Below are 23,368 nucleotides of genomic sequence, written 5' to 3' on the forward strand. Positions count from 1 at the left end.
TCTATCAGTTGAGAGAGAGAGAGAGAGAGAGAGAGAGAGAGAGAGAGAGAGAGAGAGAGAGAGAGAGAGAGAGAGAGAGAGAGAGAGAGAGAGAGAGAGAGAGAGAGAGAGAGAGCAGAGAGAGAGAGAGAGAGAGAGAGAGAGAGAGAGAGAGAGAGAGAGAGAGAGAGAGAGAGAGAGAGAGAGAGAGAGAGATGTAAGGCAAAGAAAAGAAGAGCAAAACAATTGTCTTTTTTTTAACGAGAGATGCGTACAATACACACACACACACACACACACACACACACACACACACACACACACACACACACACACACACACACACACACACACACACACACACACACACACACAAACACATCAAAGCACCCACACATGCTCGCGCAGATGAACTGTCAAAAATGAAGAAAACAAGATTTCAAATTCATCATACGTAGAATGTATTAATCATTTAAAGGACAAAAAATGCATTTGACAGAAATGGTACACAGCTCTGGAGATATACTATTTCATACACAAACAAAACTGCACTATATTTTATGTGTTGCTATGCAACCGGAAGAGTTTTGACACTGGATTGATATCACAGTATTTGTTGTTTTTCAGTAAAATATCCAAAAACAGTTCTCTGCGGTAGACGTATAGTATCAAAATGATATTTCCTCTCCCCCCCCCCCCCCCCCCCCCCTCCTTTCGCTCTCTGTGTGTCGATATCTCTGTGTCCATCTCTCTATCCATCTCTCTGTGTCCATCTCTGTCTCTGTATGTGTTCCTTCTCTCTCTCTCTCTCTCTCTCTCTCTCTCTCTCTCTCTCTCTCTCTCTCTCTCTCTCTCTCTCTCTCTCTCTCTCTCTCTCTCTCTCTCTCTCTCTGTGTTTAGCATGTTGATGGATGTTTCCATGGAGATGGACCACGCATTCCACTGTCCCTAGAACATTTACTGTCTGTCCGTGACGTCATTTCTTGATGACGATAATTATAAATGAAATTATGCGCTTGTAAGTGAAGAACAAGCGATGTGTTGAGTGAATTTATTCTCCGTATTTTAAAACGATAAAAATGTCACTCGGGTTGTTGTTGTCGGTGTCGGTGGTGATGGTGGCGGATGTCGTGGTAGAGGATGATGTTGTCGTCGTAGTTGTCAGAGAGCGGCAGGTTGTAAGGACAGGTATTGCTGAGTTTCAGTAAATTGATTTGATAAAATGTTGATTTTCAGTTTAACGGTTGTTGTTGTTGTTGTTGTTGTTGTTGTTGTTGTTGTTGTTGTTGTTAGACATCGCTGGACGTTGCGGGATGTATAGTCGAGACAGGTGGTGGTGGTGGCGGTGACGAGATGTGGGTGTCACTCAGTGTCGCTGTCGCTGTCTATGTCCTAACATTCTTCACCCAGATCACCTGGGCCGTGGACCGCGACATGGATCTCAGGCGGCCGCTAGTGTCAGCATCACAACCAGACACAGTGTCCAGGTAGACGACGACGTGTCTCTCCAAGCCCCATACTGTGTCCTCATTGGCCACCGTCACCGCCTCGTCTCGACCCCTACCTGCCGCTCTCTGTGTGGGACCTGACGTCATTTCAGCCAGTTGTCTAACGGCCTCTGTGTCGTTATGAGCCACCTTACGGGTGGGGACGCCGCGTGACTCGAGGCCCCGGATGAAGGGTGCTGGTGACATGCGGTCATCATCCGGTCTGTCTGTGTCACACTTCATGGGACCCAGCACAAAGACGTCGCTGAAGGTGAGGCCGCCCTGCCCGTGGGGAGCGTTGTCTTGGCAACCTGAAACATCACACACACCGTCAACATTACATCGTCGTTGTGTAAGACACATCCACACCGACTGCAACAACAACAACAACAACAACAACACCACCAACAACAACAGCAACGACGACGACACCATCACCAGCAACAACAACCACGACACAAACAACAACGACGACCCATGTCTAACTTCCGCACCAACACCGGCTACAGCAACACGTGAACAGAGACTACAACTACATCAGCAGCACCACAACCACCTGGAAATAGGAAAAACAATTTTATATTATTCAGTGTTCCACACCTCACCTTGGCAGACTTGTGACGATATTATGTAACGACGTCACAGTAAATGACGTAAATACCAACATTCCTTGTAAGTTTAATGACGTCATTGAAATGTTGTACACCAACCTGACTGACACTTACTGCATTGCGAGAGAGAGAGAGAGAGAGAGAGAGAGAGAGAGAGAGAGAGAGAGAGAGAGAGAGAGAGAGAGAGAGAGAGAGAGAGAGAGAGAGAGAGAGAGAGAGAGAGATGTACAAACAGAGTGACAGACAGACAGACAGACAGACAGACAGACAGGCGGACAGACAGACAGACAGGCGGACAGACAGACAGACAGACAGACAGACAGACAGACAGACAGACAGACAGACAGACAGACAGACAGACAGACAGACAGAGGTGTACTGACCGACACGAAGATCTCGCAGCATGTCTGCCACCAGCTCCCCGCACCGTGCACACCGCCATGGATAGTCACCCTCATGTCCCTGTCTGTCACCGCGGTACCAATCATCATAGTGATCAACCGTCAGGACAGGTGGGCCGTCGCACGGTGCGGACACTGGCGGCCTGGTGTAGGCCGGGACCGTTCCATCCTTCATATCGTCAGCCTGCTCCACCTCTCTCACCACAGCAGGTGGACTTCTCAGGGGCTGCGTCAGGTAGCGGACGTGACGCTTCATGTCGGCAGGTACATCTAGCTTAACGCCTGCTGCCCACAGGGTGAACCTGACGTGTCGTTGTTTTAACGCCCGGTAGATCTCTGCGATGACGTCACTGTAACAGAACAGACAGGTGTGTCAGTGTTTATAAACAGAACAGACAGGTGTGTTATAGTTATCACACACACCTATTGTTTTAACGCAGTGTAGATCTTCGTGATGACGTCACAGCAACAGAACGGACAGGTGTGTCAGTGCATGATTACACCTGAAATTACGAAACTGATTAAAACAAAACAAAAACGCCAGGCAAAAAGGAAGTCACAAAGATTGCTGTTCAGGATAAGAATCACAGTGAACCTGAAATAAAATGACGCAATGATTAATAATGACGTAAACAGAATGACGTTATTTCGCTCCACTCTTCGTTACCTTGACCAAGTTTTTCCAATGGCAGACAAAGAAAGGGTGGCGCCTGATGAGACAGGTTGATGACATCACTGATCAGTACACACCGCCGTGACAGTTGCTGAATTCACATTCTACATCTAATAAACATGTCCCAGTCTATTATTCAAACTTGAAAATAAAGAGCCATTACTTCCACATAAATCTTCCGAATTTCTTGACCAAAAGCACACGAATTACCTCGTCATAGAAAAGGTGTGAATATAATAACATTTGTGAATTATCAGACTTCCTTCCAACAAACACGACCACACCGGCCAACACAAGAGTGACAGGAGGCAGTGTTAGATTCAGTGTACAGCGTCATTCTTACCACTCAGCCTCATCGGCCAGGATGTGCACGCGTCCGTGTGTCTGTGCGTGTTGACACAGCTCCTCCACCCAGGCCTGCACTTTCTTCTTGCCTTCCTCTGTCCAGTGATACTGTCCTTCCCTGTCTCTCTTCCGTACCCCCGCCATGTTGACGAGCTGCACGCTGCCGGCTCCCTGTCCGGCAGTCTCTCTCACCTGATGACGCACAAGGTAAGCAGCAGCAGCGCCATCATCACTCGTCTGAAGAACGAAGACTGTGGCGCAGCCCTTCCTCAGCAGAAACAAACCTTTTATTATCAAGACTATGCTTTTTGAAGTGCCCGTCGGGCCCCAGAGGATTCTCACGTCGACGTCGTAGTCGTCTGGCGGCTCCTCCAAGACTTGAAACTGCTGCGGGAACAAAGCAATACATGTCATTGGTCGACCATGCTCCATTCCAACAGCGTGAACAAGATGGCCCTGGGTCCACAGCTGTAGTCGTGGCTGTCTGCTGAGGAATAGCTCAATCGTTGTCAGTGGTATGGCGAATCTGTCATCATACACATTTACACACATCATTAAGCATATTATCACACACACACCACACACACACAGGCACAACACACACACACACACACACACACACACACACACACACACACACGCACACACACACACACACACACACACACACACACACACAAACACACACATGCACCAACACACACGCAACGTGTAAATGTAAGCGAAAGGTTATGCAAAAATACACATCTGAAAATGTCATTTAAGGCATGACAAATTACAGTAGATGACGAGAGAGAGAGAAAGAGAGAGAGAGAGAGAGAGAGAGAGAGAGAGAGAGAGAGAGAGAGAGAGAGAGAGAGAGAGAGAGAGAGACAGACAGACAGACAGACAGACAGAGAGTCGGACAGAGAGAGAGAGAGGGGTGGGGGGGGGGGTGGGGGGTCTTGAGAAACAAAGAAAGAAAGATAGATGACGTTAGGCCAAGTAATAATAAACGTGCGTGCGTGCGCTTCACCGATATGATAGTTGATACAGCTATGCAACAGTACCTGGCAACCAACTGTGTGTAGGTAGCTGTATCCATGGCATGGTCCCCGCCCTCATTCCGTTCCAAGCTCGCCCTCCACCACGCGTCGAGCCTTGTCTGGTCAGCCATGTCGTCCTCACAAAGACATACGTGGCTGACATTCCGACCTGACTCGACGCTGAGGCCTTCCTGCAACTCCTGTAACTGAGGTCAACACACACGGACTGTAAACAATGCGGGAAATGGCACAAGGGGTGGTTTAATACACGATGCACACACAGACAGTGTAACATTAGGCCTACCTGAGTTGGAAATCTCTTCATTCCTGCTTTAGTGTTTACCAGCCTAAAAGACAACTTTCTGGACAAAAGCAAACCATCTTTTCGGAAAATAGTTTCCCGTTTGTGGTGACGCGCATTAGGCTACGTTAAGTACAAGTGACGTCGTTTTCGCGACAAAAAAATGACGTCTACTATTCCAGGGCACTGTTCTTAGAGCTCCAGTGAAAAATAAAAAGCAAATGCTCATTTGACTCGCCTTCGTCTTGTCCCACAACAATGTAACCCCCCTCCACCTTTTAGGACCCCCCTCCCCCATGGAAGACTCCCGCCACCACCCCTCCCACAAGAGTCCCTCCCTTCTTATACAACCACCCCCTTTATGCCCGACCTCCCCCAATAAGACCCTTTTTGTTTTTAAAGATTGTTTGTTCATAACCTCTGTCAGCTAACCCACATTTAAGACTTTACCCCAATAAAAAACAAAACAATATAAAATTCCTCTTTCACTTTCAGCTTCATAAATTAAATGTTCAAGAGAAACGTTGGCATCAGAATAATCGACAAAAACTTGATCAAAAGTGTGACCTGTAATATTCCAGATATGTTCAGTGGTGATCATCTTGTCCAGCAAACATGTCCATGCTATTACTGTGAACATTTACGAAACAAGCTACATTTTGGTCATGTCTGCTGATTAATAACACCTACAATTGTGGGAAATGTGGAGGCTTTGTTTCCAAAATATCTGAAACAAAACTCAACTTAAAAAGTTGAAGAGCATGACCCCGCTGTGACCCCAACATTTGACGAAGGTCAATCGAATCGGGGTCAAATCGGAAGATTATCACATACCAGAAGTCTGAAAATGTTTAAAGGTCTAGCTTCAAAATCATCCCAGATAATCTTAACGTTAATTTTTTTGATCGGACATACGGACGGACACTGCACACAGTGTGTGGACTAAGAGCATAGCGCTATGAACTAGCCCTTACTTTACGTTGGTGAACAAAGCTGTCTGTCAATCTCTCTCTCTCTCTCTCTCTCTCTCTCTCTCTCTCTCTCTCTCTCTCTCTCTCTCTCTCTCTCTCTCTCTCTCTCTCTCTCTCTCTCTCTCTCTCTCTCTCTCCTTCTCTCCTGCGTGCGTCTGTTTTTGCGTGTGTGAGCGAGTGTAGGTCAAGGGTTAACTTACATCGCTCATGTTTTCCAGCACCTCCTCCAGACAGCGTCTCGTTGTGTCGGGCAGGACAATGGCCTGGTGGAGGGCTGGCTGTGTGACCAGGTCACCCAGAACAGAGCGCCTCACAACATCTCTGGCTTGCTTCAGGTACGCAGCGGCCTTCTTTAGTTCTTCTTGAACTGCAAGGGGGTCGTCTTCTGTCTGAGGTATGATTGCCGCCATCATTATCCCACGCTCGCGATGTATGACGATCAGGTCAACAAAGTCCTCCTTCAGGTTCAACGGCTCTGCTTTGACGCTGTTCGTGTTCCTGGCGGCTGCACCAGTATAGATGCTTTGGGTATCAGCACCATATAAACCAAGTTTAGCTTGAGTCAGAATTACCATAATTTCTTTTTCCCTCGCGGCTTTGTCCTTTATCTGATTCATGCAGTGGTGGACATTTTTCAGCACTCTGTCTATGTGGACAGTGTCCCTGACCTCTCTACTCTCATCTATGTCTATTTGTTGCTGTGTTTTCAGTACCGGGATTCTCTCACCTTCTCCGGTATATGCCATTCTCTCATGCACAGTGTCCATGTGAGCCGGGGGGATTATGTATGATTCGCTCTCAAGGTGAGGGAACCAGGCGTTGAGAAACTCTCTCTGGAATCCAAGACATGATGATGTACTGTCTGCTCACTTCTAGTATCATTCACAACCTACGTCAACTATGAAGACAGTGAAAATACAGACACCAAATAGGGACGTATGTCTGATTGGTGGTTCACACAATATTTGCCTAGAACACAGCAGATAATTTTTTTTTTAAAGTTGCTCTATGATGTAAATTCAAAATGAAAAACAAAAACAAGGAAAACAACAACAACAACAACAACAACAACAACAACAACAACAACAACAACAACAACAACAACAACAACAACAACAACACAAAAAGAGTAAAACTAATGATAATGCACCTTATTCATTTGAAACATAACTTCAAGTCTTAAAATATGAGGTTTCGGTGGGTGGTTTTTTTCTGAGATGAATTTACCTCATGGTCTGACAACCTTAACACTTGGTCCTCTGATTCCTGTGATCTTGCCATCAAGGGCGGGGCAGGAGAGGCAGCCTGGTTCCCCGGTGACCCAGAGGTACTGCACGGCGGAGCACATTCCACAGCCGGTCCCTGTGTGATGTGCATGATATAACCGTCACTTCTGTCATAGCACTGTTCATATATGTAATGATCATGATATTACCGTCATTTTTGTCATAGCACTGTTCATATATGTACTATGCATGATATTACCGTCACTTCTGTCATAGCGATGTTTATATGTGTGGTTTGCATGATATGACCGTCACTTCTGTCATAGCGCTGTTCATATGTGTGGTTTGCATGATACTATCGTCACTTCTGTCATAGCGCTGTTCATATGTGTGGTTTGCATGATATTACCGTCACTTCTGTCATAGCGCTGTTCATATGTGTGGTTTGCATGATACTACCGTCACTTCTGTCATAGCGCTGTTCATATGTGTGGTTTGCATGATATTACCGTCACTTCCGTCATAGCGCTGTTCATAATTATGAGTTGTGTGCATGATATGACCGTCACTTCTGTCATAGCGTTGTTCATATGTGTGGTTTCCATGCTATTACCGTCACTTCTGTCATAGCGATGTTCATATGTGTGGTTTGCATGATACTACCGTCACTTCTGTCATAGCGCTGCATGTTCATATGTGTGGTTTGCATGATATTACCGTCACTTCCGTCATAGCGCTGTTCATAATTATGAGTTGTGTGCATGATATGACCGTCACTTCCGTCATAGCGCTGTTCATAATTATGAGTTGTGTGTATGATATGACCGTCACTTCTGTCATAGCGATGTTCATATGTGTGGTTTGCATGATACTACCGTCACTTCTGTCATAGCGCTGTTCATATGTGTGGTTTGCATGATATTAGTCACTTCTGTCATAGCGCTGTTCATATGTGTGGTTTACATGATACTACCGTCACTTCTGTCATAGCGCTGCATGTTCATATGTGTGGTTTGCATGATATTACCGTCACTTCCGTCATAGCGCTGTTCATAATTATGAGTTGTGTGCATGATATGACCGTCACTTCTGTCATAGCGTCATAGCGTTGTTCATATGTGTGGTTTGCATGATATTAAAGTCACTTCTGTCATAGCGATGTTTATATGTGCGGTGTGCATGCTATTACAGTCACTTCTGTCATAGCGTTGTTCATAATTATGAGTGGTGTGCATGATATTACAGTCACGTCTGTCAAAGCGTTGTTTTAGATAGTGTGACTCACCTTATTGTCATGCAATAGTATGTGAACGTGTTTCCTCACATGGTACTCAGAAAAAAAAAATCAAACATTATTTTATTTTCCTGTGCGTTTGTGTGCCAAAACGCCCATGTACACCCATGGTTTTGCACGAAAAGGATTGTATGTGCTTGGCCGTATGTTCCGTCGGCCATATGATTATACTCTACTCTATGTCGTGGGATGTATGCTTGGTATTTTCATGTTTCTATAATTCACCGACATGGATTTCAGGATCTTTACCATTTTTACCTGGTTTTGTGCCACAAAATGGGAGGAGGGGGGGGGGGGGGGGGGGGGGGAGATCGGAACATCTCTTCTCCTTGTCAAGCAGGTGGCGGGGTCCCACACCATCAACTCGGCTGTTGCGATCGTCATCAATGAGGAATGTTCAGTCTATTTGCATGTATCGACACTGAAACGGACAATGCATGTTACGACCCCCAACACATTGACAGATTAGATCGGCCGTGTAGGAGCAGAGGGGGAGGGGAGGGGGGCAGGAGAGACAGAGATAGACAGACAGAGATAGACAGAAAGGGATTGACAGACAGACAGAGACAGACAGACAGAGATAGACAGACAGAGATAGACAGACAAAGATAGACAGACAGAGATAGACAGACAGACAGAGATAGACAGACAGAGATAGACAGAGACAGACAGACATAGACAGACAGAGATAGACAGACAGAGATAGACAGACAAAGATTTACAGACTTAGATAGACAGACAGAGATAGACAGACAGAGATAGACAGAAAGAGATAGACAGACAAAGATAGACAGGCAGAGATAGACAGACAGAGATAGACAGACAGAGATAGACAGACAGAGATAGACAGACAGAGATAGACAGGCAGAGATAGACAGACAGAGATAGACAGACAGAGATAGACAGACAGAGATAGACAGAGATGGGTTGGTTGGCTGGTTATTGTTTGTTGTTTAATGTGCCTACAACCTGTGGCGATAAAATTGTAGACGGTTCTAAAAACCGCATGTCTTGTAACACTTCTTTTGTCAAATCTTGTTAAAAGCCTTAATCTCATTAAAACATGTAAACCTGTGAAAGTATTCATTCTTATTCATTCTTTCCCGTTTTACAAAGTACTTTTGGGGGCTTACTGATTTGTCTATTTAGTGTAAGGGAAGGAACTGTGCTTGTTCTTGACAAATGGAATGTCAGGATTACTTTCCCTTTGATTGTCAGGAAGTCAGGAATCGGTGTTTTAGAACTCTCAGGAATGTTGTGTCTTGGTAAATTTAGAAAGGAATTAGTGACAAAAGATTATTAAAATGCTATTTTTTTATTTTAATGAGTTTTTTGGCTTAGCTGTCTTATTTTTAAAGTAGTCAGTTATAATTATTTAAAGCACTTTTTGGTTTCATAAGTACTTTTTCATTGGCAACATAAGATAGTCATAGAATGCAAAGAACCATGTGGTCATCTTGAATAATGGAGAAGATTATTCATTGAAAGAAACTGAAGTTACATCATCAAATAGGTATTGTATTATGAAGATATAGTTGTACAAGATGTATTTTCAGAATAAGATGATAACAAATATAGTTTTTGGCTCACGTAAGTGTAGCCTATGCGATCGTAACTTTGTCTGTCTGTGCGTGCGTGCGTGCGTGCGTGCGTCTGTGCGTGTGTATGTCTGTGGTAGAAACTCTAACATTTGAAGACGTCACATTACATTGACGTCACATTATGACGTAAGAGGGTTAGACGTCACGCGAAGGAAGTACTGACAGTCTCGGTCATTATTATTTTGAGCGCGCCGAGACTAGTTGGCAGTCGTGTCCTTGTAAGTAGGCTACATGCAGACAGACAGATCTAGATCTAGTGTCTCGCTTTCTTGCACAGTTTCACCTATGCTCTTTCTGTGTGTGTGTGTGTGTGTGTGTGTGTGTGTGTGTGTGTGTGTGTGTGTGTGTGTGTGTGTGTGTGTGTGTGTGTGTGTGTGTGTGTGTGACGGAGTGATTGAGTTTGTGTTACTGTTTGTCGATTTCTTACGTGAGCCTTGATGGCTTCGCCTCTTGTTGTATTTGTTTTAGATTTTGGTTTGAAGATAAACATTTTTGCATTTTAGAAGTAAACCGAAGATCTCTTTTCATTTAGTAATGTTAGTGAATAAAATTTTGAACATCAAACATACTTTTCTGTTGCATTGTGTGGATCGTGAAAATAGTTAAACGTCAAAGGTTACCTCACCCATACCCTCGGACAAATTTGCTGACACATTTACTATAGCAAATTTACAAAAAAATGAGAGAGAGAGAGAGAGAGAGAGAGAGAGAGAGAGAGAGAGAGAGAGAGAGAGAGAGAGAGAGAGAGAGAGAGAGAGAGAGAGAGAGAGAGAGAGAGAGAGAGAGAGATAATTGAATTGAATTGAACTTGATTTAACAAGAGAGAGAGAGAGAGAGACAGAGAGAGAGAGAGAGAGAGAGAGAGAGAGAGAGAGAGAGAGAGAGAGAGAGAGAGAGAGAGAGAGAGAGAGAGAGAGAGAGAGAGAGAGAGAGAGAGATAGAGAGTACACCGCTACCCAAGACGTACCAGATCAACGGAGCAATTCGTACAGCCCTGAGCAGCACAGTTGGTACAGCGGGTACAGTTCGCACGGCAGTCACACACCCCTTGCCTGATGCACCGTGATTCCCTGCTGCACTGGCAGCACGCCTGCAACGTACAATGCGAGTGACCTCTTTTGTTGTGAGAATGTACGAGTTGAAACACAACACGATGGACAACACGTACAACGCGATGGTCAACACAAGACGATGGACAACACAGCACGATGGTCAACACAACTCGATGGACAACACAACACGATGGTCAACACAACACGATTAACAACACAACACGATGGACAACACAACATGATGGACAATACAACACGATGGACAACACAACACGATGGACAATACAACACGATGGACAACACAACACGATGGACAACACAACGTGATGGACAACACAACACGATGGACAACACAACACGATGGACATCACAGCACGATGGACAACACAACACGATGGACATCACAGCACGATGGACAACACAACATGATGGATAACACAACACAATGGACAACACAACATGATGGACAACACAACACGATGGACAACACAACACGATGGACAACACAACATGATGGACAATACAACACAATGGACAACACAACACGATGGACAACACAACACGATGGACAACACAACACGATGGACAACACAACATGATGGACAATACAACACAATGGACAACACAACACGATGGACAATACAACACAATGGACAACACAACACGATGGACAACACAACACGATGGACAACACAACACGATGGACAATACAACAAAATGGACAACACAACACGATGGACAACACAACACGATGGACAATACAACACAATGGACAACACAACACGATGGACAATACAACACGATGGACAGCACAACACGATGGACAATACAACACGATGGTCAACACAGCACGATGGACAACACAACACGATGGACAACACAGCACGATGGACAACACAACACGATGGACAACACAATACGATGGACAACACAACACGATGAACATCACAGCACGATGGACAACACAACACGATGGACAACACAACACGATGGTCAACACAACACGATGGACAACACAACACGATGGACAACACAACACGATGGACAACACAACACGATGGACAACACAACACGATGGACAACACAACATGATGGACAATACAACACAATGGACAACACAACACGATGGACAATACAACACAATGGACAACACAACACGATGAACAACATAACACGATGGACAATACAACACGATGGACAACACAACACAATGGACAATACAACACGATGAACAACACAACACGATGGACAAAACAACACGATGGACAACACAACACGATGGACAACACAACACGATGGACAACACAACACGATGGACAACACAACACGATGAACATCACAGCACGATGGACAACACAACACGATGGACAACACAACACGATGGACAACACAACACGATGGACAACACAACACGATGGACAACACAACACTATGGACAGCACAACACGATGGATAACACAACATGATGGACAATACAACACGATGGACAACACAACACGATGGACAACACAACACGATGGACAACACAACACTATGGACAACACAACAAAATGGACAATACAACACAATGGACAACACAACACGATGTACAACACAACACGATGGACAACACAACACGATGGACAACACAACACGATGGTCAACACAACACGATGGACAACACAACACGATGGACAACACAACACGATGGACAACACAACACGATGGACAACACAACACGATGGACAACACAACACGATGAACAACACAACACGATGGACACCACAGCACGATGGACAACACAACACGATGGACACCACAGCACGATGGACAACACAATACAATGGACAACACAGCACGATGGACAACACAACACGATGGACAACACAACACGATGGACAACACAACACGATGAACAACACAACACGATGGACACAACAGCACGATGGACAACACAACACGATGGACACCACATCACGATGAACAACACAATACAATGGACAACACAGCACGATGGACAACACAACACGATGGACAACACAGCACGATGGACAACACAATACAATGGACAACACAGCACGATGGACACCACAGCACGATGGACAACACAACACAATGGACAACACATCACGATGGACAACACAATACAATGGACAACACAACACAATGGACAACACAGCACGATGGACAACACAGCACGATGGACAACACAACACGATGGACATCACAACACAATGGACAACACAACACAATGGACAACACAGCACGATGGACAACACAGCACGATGGACAACACAGCACGATGGACAACACAGCACGATGGACAACACAACGTGATGGACAACACAACGTGATGGACAACACAGCACGATGGACAACACAACACGATGGACAACACAGCACGATGGACAACACAACACGATGGACAACACAGCACGATGGACAACACAGCACGATGGACAACACAGCACGATGGACAACACAATACAATGGACAACACAATACAATGGACAACACAGCACGATGGACACCACAATACGATGGACAACACAACACGATGGACAACACAACATAATGGACAACACAGCACGATGGACAACACAACACGATGGACAACACAACACAATGGACAACACAGCACGATGGATAACACAACAAAATGGACAACACAACACGATGGACAACACAACACGATGGACAACACAACACGATGGACAACACAACACGATGGACAACACAGCACGATGGACAACACAGTACGATGGACAACACAACACGATGGACAACACAATACAATAAACAACACAAGACAATGGACAACACAACACGATGGACAACACAACACAAAGGACAACACAGCACGATGGACAACACAACATGATGGACAACACAGCACGATGGACAACACAACACGATGGACAACACAACACGATGGACAACACAACACAATGGACAACACAACACGATGGATAACACAACACAAAGGACAACACAACACGATGAACAACACAACACGATGGATAACACAACACGATGGACAACACAACACGATGGACAACACGACACGATGGACAACACAATACAATGAACAACACAGCACGATGGACAACACAGCACGATGGACACCACAGCACGATGGACAACACAACATAATGGACAACACAACACGATGGACAACACAACACGATGGACAACACAACACAACACGATGGACAACACAACACGATGGACAACACAACACGATGGACAACACAACACGGTGGACAACACAACACGATGGACAACACAACACAATGGACAACACAATACAATGGACAACCCAGCACGATGGACAACACAGCACGATGGACAACACAATACAATGGACAACACAGCACGATGGAGAACACAACACGATGGACAACACAACACGATGGACAACACAGCACGATGGACAACACAACACAATGGACAACACAACACGATGGACAACACAGCACGATGGACAACACAATACAATGGACAACACAACACGATGGACAACACAACATGATGGACAACACAACACAATGGACAACACAATACAATGAACAACACAACACGATGGACAACACAACACGATGAACAACACAACACGATGGACAACACAACATGATGGACAATACAACACAATGGACAACACAATACAATGGACAACACAACACGATGGACAACACAACATGATGGACAACACAGCACGATGGACAACACAGCACGATGGACAACACAACACAATGGACAACACAACATGATGGACAATACAACACAATGGACAACACAACATGATGGAAAATACAACACAATGGACAACACAACACAATGGACAACACAACACGATGGACAACACAACACAATGGACAACACAACATGATGGACAATACAACACAATGGACAACACAACATGATGGACAATACAACACAATGGACAACACAACATGATGGACAATACAACAAGGTGAACAACATAACACCATGGACATCTCAGCACGATGTACACCACAGCACGATGGACAACACAATACAATGGACAACACAGCACAATGGACAACACAGCACGATGGACAACACAGCACGATGGACAACACAATACAATGGACAACACAACACAATGGACAACACAGCACGATGGACACCACAGCACGATGGACAACACAGCACGATGGACAACACAGCACGATGGACAACACAATACAATGGACAACACAACACGATGGACAACACAGCACGATGGACAACACAGCACGATGGACAACACAGCACGATGGACAACACAATACAATGGACAACACAGCACGATGGACAACACAGCACGATGGACAACACAGCACGATGGACAACACAGCACGATGGACAACACAATACAATGGACAACACAGCACGATGGACAACACAGCACGATGGACAACACAGCACGATGGACAACACAGCACGATGGACAACACAGCACGATGGACAACACAACACAATGTACAACACAGCACGATGGACAACACAACACGATGGACACCACAACACGATGGACAACACAGCACGATGGACAACACAGCACGATGGACAACACAACACAATGGACAACACAGCACGATGGAGAACACAACACGATGGACACCACAACATGATGGACAACACAATACAATGAACAACACAACACAATGGACAACACAACCCGACGGACAACACAACACAATGGACAACATGCAACACGATGGACACCACGGCTGACAACATAACACTTTTAAAACGATGGACAACACACCACAGCTAAGAACACAGACGGATACACATCACAACACGGTGACAGCGGCCTACCAGACGTGGTTTCTTTGCAATGGATCCGCTGCCTCCCTGCTGGCTCGCCATTGTGCTCGCCCTGTTTCACCTAACACCATGTTGCAATTAGAAAAGTAGTATTGTTGCCAGTGGCGATCCTTTAGCAACAGTTAGTGCACATGTTCATATTAAAGGGGAGTAATCCTAAGGCACTTTCGATTCGCCGTAATTTAGACACTCCAGCGACGAATTACATGAACGATTATCAATATCTAAATAGAATAACTGGTTGCATAAGTGTGAATAGTAAAGTAGGTGTGATCAGGTCTGACTCTTCATGCAGAGTCAACACATTGTAACCATTTTCTATACACCGTTTAACAGTTCCGCGACCATTTTGGAATTGTACGTACGCAGATGTTTTTTTCGAGTATTTTTTCTACTTCCACTTCCAGTTCCGTAGAATTTGCGCATGTGGAATTTGCGCATGTGCATATCACTTTTGCGAGTAAGTTCCGGAGATTTGAACGCATGGACTGATTGGCTAAAGAAAGTGCACTGTTGTAGTGATTTGCACAATTGGGACCCCCATTTCCAAAGTCGGTAAACTACATTACTGCAACCAGTTATTGGGCAAGTTTATATGCCACTAAAATGGATTGAACTTGAAGTTGACTCTGCAACTTTGATGTAAATGAACCGACGAGCACACTCGCCCTCTCTATCACCATGCTTTGCCGTTCTGACGATGCAAACGTTGCTCGTCGAAAACATCTCGACCAATCATAATCGCGTTCGGTATCACGTGGGTTTTCTTCTTTCTTCCATGTAGCGCTGGAACTGTTAACTGGTGTATTGTAATTCAGAAACGCTGGGTTTAGAACGAAGCACATTCTGTGATTGGTGTTCAATTCTTGATGAACACCAACAATCCCATGTTGAACACATGCTTAGGAGGTGCATGTATACACGTTTAATCAGTCATCAACAACTCAATACAGAGAACTACAACTTCTACAGTAACCACAACACCGACAGGAACTACAACTACAATCTCAACAGTGATCTGTTTGCTGCCTACCCTATTTTGCCGGGTTTGGCAAACTGACACCGACCTTGAGAGGGAAATTGATTTTCCTCGTAAACTGCCTGCCTCAAACCGGACGAAGAGAATACAGTTATACAGTTAATCCCCTATCATCTACCCTCGTAGATGGGACACCTCTGTCTATACTATGACGTCGCAGATATTACAACCTCAAGCAACAGACGCTGATACAATCCAGTTAATCCCTCCAGTGCCAAGACATTTCCGGCACGCGCCAGTTCTTCAATCCAATTAAGGGTTGGGAAAGGGGTTGATTGGGCGAGGTCAGGTCATGCTCGCTCAAAAAGCGCCCCCTCCCCCCCCCCCCCCTCCCCTACGGGATGTTGAGTGACATACGCTTATCCCTTGATTACACGAACCAGCCAACCCATGGGCGGGAATTGGTAACCGCCAATAGGAACTCAGATCAACTCTGACGAAACTATCTACTTAAAGGCACAGTAAGCCTCCCGTAAACCATCACAGAGCTCCCCGAGCGTCTACATACAGTACAAGCATACTTCCATTTGAACGCTCACCGAACGGGAACATCCTGGCTGCTTTCTGTCGAGCGTGAGAAATGTTCAAAGAATTTATTTTCGTGGACTTGGTCCTCTACAACAATGGCGCCTCGTTTTGGTGCTGGACGGCTGTTATGAATATCATCAATACCGGAAATCACGCCCGGACAGTAAGCCTCCCGTAAACCATCACAGATACTGTCAGGCTTTTACACACAGTACAAACACCCTTCCATTTGAACGCTCACCAAACGGGAACATACTAGGTGCCCTACGTAAAGAGCGAGCAATGTTTTAAGAATTCATTTTGCAGATTGTCTCGAACACTTTTTGGACCCATCCTGAACTCAGGTCAAAAATGAGTTACTTCCCTTCGGGTTTCATTCTATCGATGTAAACTGGCGATAGCCGTGGATCGATGATTATCAGAATGTTTTTTGACCGTGGTGCGTTTTTGCGCTAGACCTAACTTTTAAAATCTAAATAATAAATTGACAGCTTGTTACACAAACATTCTTTAATCATAAAAGAATTCTTTTTTCATCAAGACAAGATCAGTACAATTCGAAGTGGTGACAGTTTGAAAAAAAGAAAAGCCCGGAAGCAGGGTCACGCAAGGGTCGTAGCAGACGACGGTTTATGCATATCGCCGTTCCTCTCAACAGTTAAAAGCCATCGCTAGAGTTCTTGTGAACCACAGCCGTGTGTTTCGTGCATAAAAACGTGCTATTGTAAATAAGCACACATCGAGTCGCATTCAAATTACTAACTGACGACTACATTGTGAAAAAGGGAAACTGGATCACACGGGTTCACGATGGCTCAGGGGTAAGATAAACCACGCAAAAATACATTCTTTGAAAATTGTTTGCTCTTTACGGAGGGCACCTAGGATGTTCTCAATCGGTGAGTGTTTAAATGAAAGGGTGTTTGTACTGTGTGTAAAAGCCTGACCGTATCTGTGATGGTTTAAGGGAGGCTTACTGTGCCTTTAAGACGCAGAGTCAATTACTTGCCAGTGGGAACGCTCAGCCTCCACTATCGCAGCTAATGTGACCATAACTCTCAGATCTTGTGAGGTACACATTACAACGAAAACCTCAATCACTGAGAGGTACTTCAATTCAATCTGCCTCACTTTAAGAGAGCAACAGCCCAATCCAGGGCAATATAAATGATCTTCTCGTCACCGACGGGCAAAACAGCCTTGACTACCGATCTCTACAATACCTTCACCTTCATTGGGAACGCTCAGCCCCTACTATCAAAGCTACTGTGATCATAACCCTCAGAATTTGTGAGGTACACTACAAATCATACATACATGATATGTTTTTCTGTGGAGAAACACAATAATGAGATGGGTTGAACAAACAACTACGTCACTCCCCATATCTACCTGTACCATTAGTGCACATACAACTACGTCACTCCCCATATCTACCTGTACCATTAGTGCACATACAACTACGTCACTCCCCATATCTACCTGTACCATTAGTGCACATACAACTACGTCACTCCCCATATCTACCTGTACCATTAGTACACAAACAACTACGTCACTCCCCATATCTACCTGTACCATTAGTACACAAACAACTACGTCACTCTCCATATCTACCTGTACCATTAGTACACAAACAACTACGTCACTCCCCATATCTACCTGTACCATTAGTACACAAACAACTACGTCACTCCCCATATCTACCTGTACCATTAGTACACATACAACTACGTCACTCACCATATCTACCTGTACCATTAGTACACATACAACTACGTCACTCCCCATATCTACCTGTACCATTAGTACACATACAAATACGTCACTCCCCATATCTACCTGTACCATTAGTACACATACAACTACGTCACTCCCCATATCTACCTGTACCATTAGTACACATACAACTACGTCACTCCCCATATCTACCTGTACCATTAGTACACATACAACTACGTCACTCCCCATATCTACCTGTACCATTAGTACACATACAACTACGTCACTCCCCATATCTACCTGTACCATTAGTACACATACAAATACGGAATAAACCCGTTAAAAGAACAGTGACATTTATAATCACTGAGCCTCATATAAGCCTCAATCACTGAGAGGATATCTGGATATCATGCAACCATCAGGACGTAGAGGTTTCATGCCGAGTCTCAGTGAGCTTTTTCATGACCGCGAACTGAGACCATTATTTTTTATAATCACTGAGACGAGGTGTGTAACCTCTTTATTCCTCCTTTCTTCAGTTATTCAAAGAAAAGAGGAGCTTTTTTTGTTGCGAAAGTTTGATCGAATCCTATTCACTCAACCAGTCAACCTGCGCAGGCGATCGATTAATGCGCGGTTGTATAGTTCCGTGCAAATCATTCCATTCTGTTAACACTTCTTGTCAGTTTCCCTGTTTTGGACTAAAATCAAGTACACAGATATGCTGTTGTTCTGTTGTGGCGGTAAAGGCAGATATTGTGTGTTCTGTTCATGATTTGGTATGGCTTAGGATAATGTTCTTTCGTCAAATGGGACTAGCAGACGAACTTTTGCATCCGTGTTCCAACGTTAAACACTGTATGAAGTTCAGTTTTCTGGGGAAAATAGTGTATGAAACCGCTGTATGTTGTTTAAATTGATGAGATGTGTGCATTTGGTTGCGTGTGATCTGTTTATAAAATGAAATATTGTTGAAAACTGACTGTAGGATTGCAGTCTGTTGTCGGAAGAAAAATGAGTGAAAAGAAATTTGAAAGGGGAACTGCTCTTGTCGCTAGACAAAGTTTGAGAGTTACTTGCCTTGGGAATTTGCTTGAAATGAACGTTTGTGCACGGCAGATCTAGATTCAGAGAAAAACCGAACTTATGGATTGTAGGCCTATATGGAGATTCATGTGTTCAAGCCTGTAGTTGTTAATTTAAATGCGGTATGTTTGTATTGTTTGCTTGAGAGATGTATACTTCGTACATTAGAGCGTTCGGAACTTTTCAGTCGCAAAAGTAGTACCGACACAGAACAGCTTCTCAACCCATTGCGCTATCGAGGATTCAGGCTGTTGCTGGCTCGTTATTTGTTTGGTTGCTGGGTGGTTATCGAAAAATAACTAGCCCTACAAGTTTACAGAGGTAAAGAAGCAGAGGGGGGAATAAGTAGAGGTTACATGCCGAGTCTCAGTGATTACTGAGACTGTCGGATTGCAGTCTTTTGTCCAAGCATCTCAGTTCAGAAAGTTTAGAAGGGGAACTACTCTTATCGCTAGACAGAGTAGGCGAGTTACTTGCCTTGAAAGTTTGCTTGCAATCATACGAGATCTAAAGCGAGTTTCTCTGCACTGATGGTTGGATTTGGATTTAGAAAACAACAAAACTCATGGATTTTATAATATGGAGATTAATGTGTTCAAGCAGTTGCTAGTTTAAATGCAGTATGTTTGTATTGCTTGGTCTAGAGATGCATATTTCGTACATTAGAGCGTTCGGAACTTTTCAATCGCAAAAGTTGTTCCTTCAAAGTCTAGCGCATCAACCTGTGAGCTATCGAGGATTCAGGCCCGTTGTTCGGTAAGTGATTTTGGTTGTTGAGTAAGTTACCGAAAATTAACTGGCCCTACACGTTTACAGAGAAAAAGAAGCAGAGGCGGGTAAGTAGAGGTTACATGCCGAGTCGCAGTGATTATTAAAAATAATGGTCGAAGTTAGCGGATCATGAAAAATGCGAGCTTCAGCGACATGACACAGGCATGCAACACGACCTCTCTGTAGAGACACGGGCAGAACGCTGACATTACACTTCTCCAAGCCAGGCCAGTACTTTGATATGACACAGGAAAGCAACACGACCTCTCTGTAGAGACACGGGCAGAACGCTGACATTACACTTCTCCAAGCCAGGCCAGTACTTTGACATGACACAGGAAAGCAACACGACCTCTCTGTAGTGACACGGGCAGAACGCTGACATTACACTTCTCCAAGCCAGGCCAGTACTTTGACATGACACAGGAAAGCAACACGACCTCTCTGTAGAGACACGGGCAGAACGCTGACATTACACTTTTCCAAGCCAGGCCAGTACTTTGATATGACACAGGAAAGCAACACGACCTCTCTGCAGAGACACGGGCAGAACGCTGACAACAATGGCCTCACAACGAGGCGGCCTCAGTACCGATACATGATACGTGCACCGTGACCTTGTGTCGTCTCACACTCAATGACATCCGGGTCACATACTGAGTTGGTGGTTGGATTCTGGGTGTGTGGGGGGTTGGAAGAGGGGAGGGGGGGGCAGGTCGCGGATTAGGGGTAGGAGAGAGTTTTAGCAGGGTAACATTACGTCTAATCAACGGTTTATGTGGTACGCTGCCTTGTTGGTCTAAAGCAGTGTATATAGAGAATACTACATGGCTTGCTGTGTCGTACCAGATTTGCACGAGTTTGTTTTTTTAAATATTGAACTGCGAGCGAAAGTGAGCTGTTCACTATTTGAAAAAGCAACGAGTGTAAATCTGGTACGACACAGCAAGCCATGTAGTATTCTGTTTATCCTACATACTGTACTTACGTGTATTTTACTGAAAATGTCCTGCAGTCGAGGCAGATAAATTGAAGACGCTTGTTTTGGAACATCTCTTCTAAAACCTCGTGCAATCTATTACGTCAATGCAAAGAAACGTCACTCTGAAAGTGTGGCGTGACGTGTTTCTAAAGATTCATCGAGGGTAATTAGCGAGCGCCATTTTTGTTTATATAATGACGTTTGTCTCGGTGACTTTGGCATCAAAGGCAGTGAAAAAACAGGTCCCTGCCAGGCTTGATTGACATGACCTCAGTTACATGATATACACACGTGTGATTTGAACGATTATTATCTCACGGGTGTCTCTCTCGCGTATGTAGGATAAACAAAGATTGATAATCTTAAATAAACAAAATTATATATACCAAAAAAAAAGTTAAATTAAATGCAGTGTTGACGATGAGTACATGTGAATGCGTTCTCTGTACCGTGTGGTACTTGAGTATCCACGCCCCCACACAAATGCTAACCATTCTGTGTTGTGTTGGTAATGCCATCACGAATTTTCATGACTTTGTCCAGGGGATATCAATACGCGGTCTGGTAACAACAACAATTACCTGAGAAATATACAACATGAACAACTGAGTAACTTACAATAACCCAGATAGTAAATAAGTTCACACTGTTAAGGAAATTTTGATCCGAAAAGTGTGCCAGATGATCCAGCAGACTGCCTTAAAATGTCATAGAAAGTTTAAATCAAATTAAATGAATTCATATTAAATTTTGATTGGGTGTCCAAAATATGTCACAATCATTGCTAAGTTTATTTACACCAGTCTTAAGCAAAAATTCCAAAGGATTTAAAGATGCATAGATGTTTATTTGTCTCTGGGTCGTACTCGAAAACACAATGAAGGTTAAATGAGTCAAATCCACTTACACACTCTTACCTGTGAACAAAGCAATCCACAGTTATCCCCCCAATTCGTTAGCTCCAAACAGTGTTTCTTTCTCACAACTCGTTAGCTTCAGTCAGCGTTTTTTTCTCACGACTCGTTAGCTTCAGTCAGTGTTTCTATAGATCTCACCACTCGTTAGCTTCAGTCAGTGTTTCTTTCTCACAACTCGTTAGCTTCAGTCAGTGTTTCTTTCTCACGACTCGTAAGCTTCAGTCAGTGTTTCTTTCTCACAACTCGTTAGCTTCAGTCAGTGTTTCTTTCTCACGACTCGTTAGCTTCAGTCAGTGTTTCTTTCTCACAACTCGTTAGCTTCAGTCAGTGTTTCTTCCTCACGACTCGTTAGCTTCAGTCAGTGTTTTTTTCTCACAACTCGTTAGCTTCAGTCAGTGTTTTTTTCTCACAACTCGTTAGCTTCAGTCAGTGTTTCTTTCTCACAACTCGTTAGCTTCAGTCAGTGTTTCTTTCTTACAACTCGTTAGCTTCAGTCAGTGTTTCTTTCTCACAACTCGTTAGCTTCAGTCAGTGTTTTT

General features: G+C 44.3%; 1 protein-coding gene across 2 annotated transcripts; it reads right to left on the reverse strand.

Moving 5' to 3' along the window:
- Window positions 1-416: 416 nt before the first annotated feature.
- On the reverse strand, window positions 417-23,148 carry LOC138957698 (uncharacterized). Of its 2 annotated transcripts, none has more exons than XM_070328762.1 (9): window positions 22,830-23,148; window positions 15,773-15,842; window positions 10,882-11,004; window positions 7,021-7,155; window positions 5,994-6,626; window positions 4,546-4,721; window positions 3,495-4,022; window positions 2,461-2,828; window positions 417-1,777 (listed from the first exon to the last, which is right to left on the reverse strand). In XM_070328762.1, the coding sequence occupies exons 2-9, from the start codon at window positions 15,821-15,823 to the stop codon at window positions 1,365-1,367; spliced, it is 2,427 nt and encodes an 808-aa protein (XP_070184863.1). In that variant the 5' UTR covers window positions 15,824-15,842; window positions 22,830-23,148; the 3' UTR covers window positions 417-1,364. The 2 variants fall into 2 exon arrangements, with proteins under 2 accessions (XP_070184863.1, XP_070184861.1); XM_070328760.1 differs by having other exon boundaries at window positions 4,546-4,727; window positions 22,830-23,146.
- Between the last annotated feature and the right edge of the window lie 220 nt (window positions 23,149-23,368).

Source organism: Littorina saxatilis, unplaced genomic scaffold (genome assembly GCF_037325665.1).
Source record: "Littorina saxatilis isolate snail1 unplaced genomic scaffold, US_GU_Lsax_2.0 scaffold_405, whole genome shotgun sequence".
Taxonomy (NCBI): Eukaryota; Metazoa; Mollusca; class Gastropoda; order Littorinimorpha; family Littorinidae; genus Littorina; species Littorina saxatilis.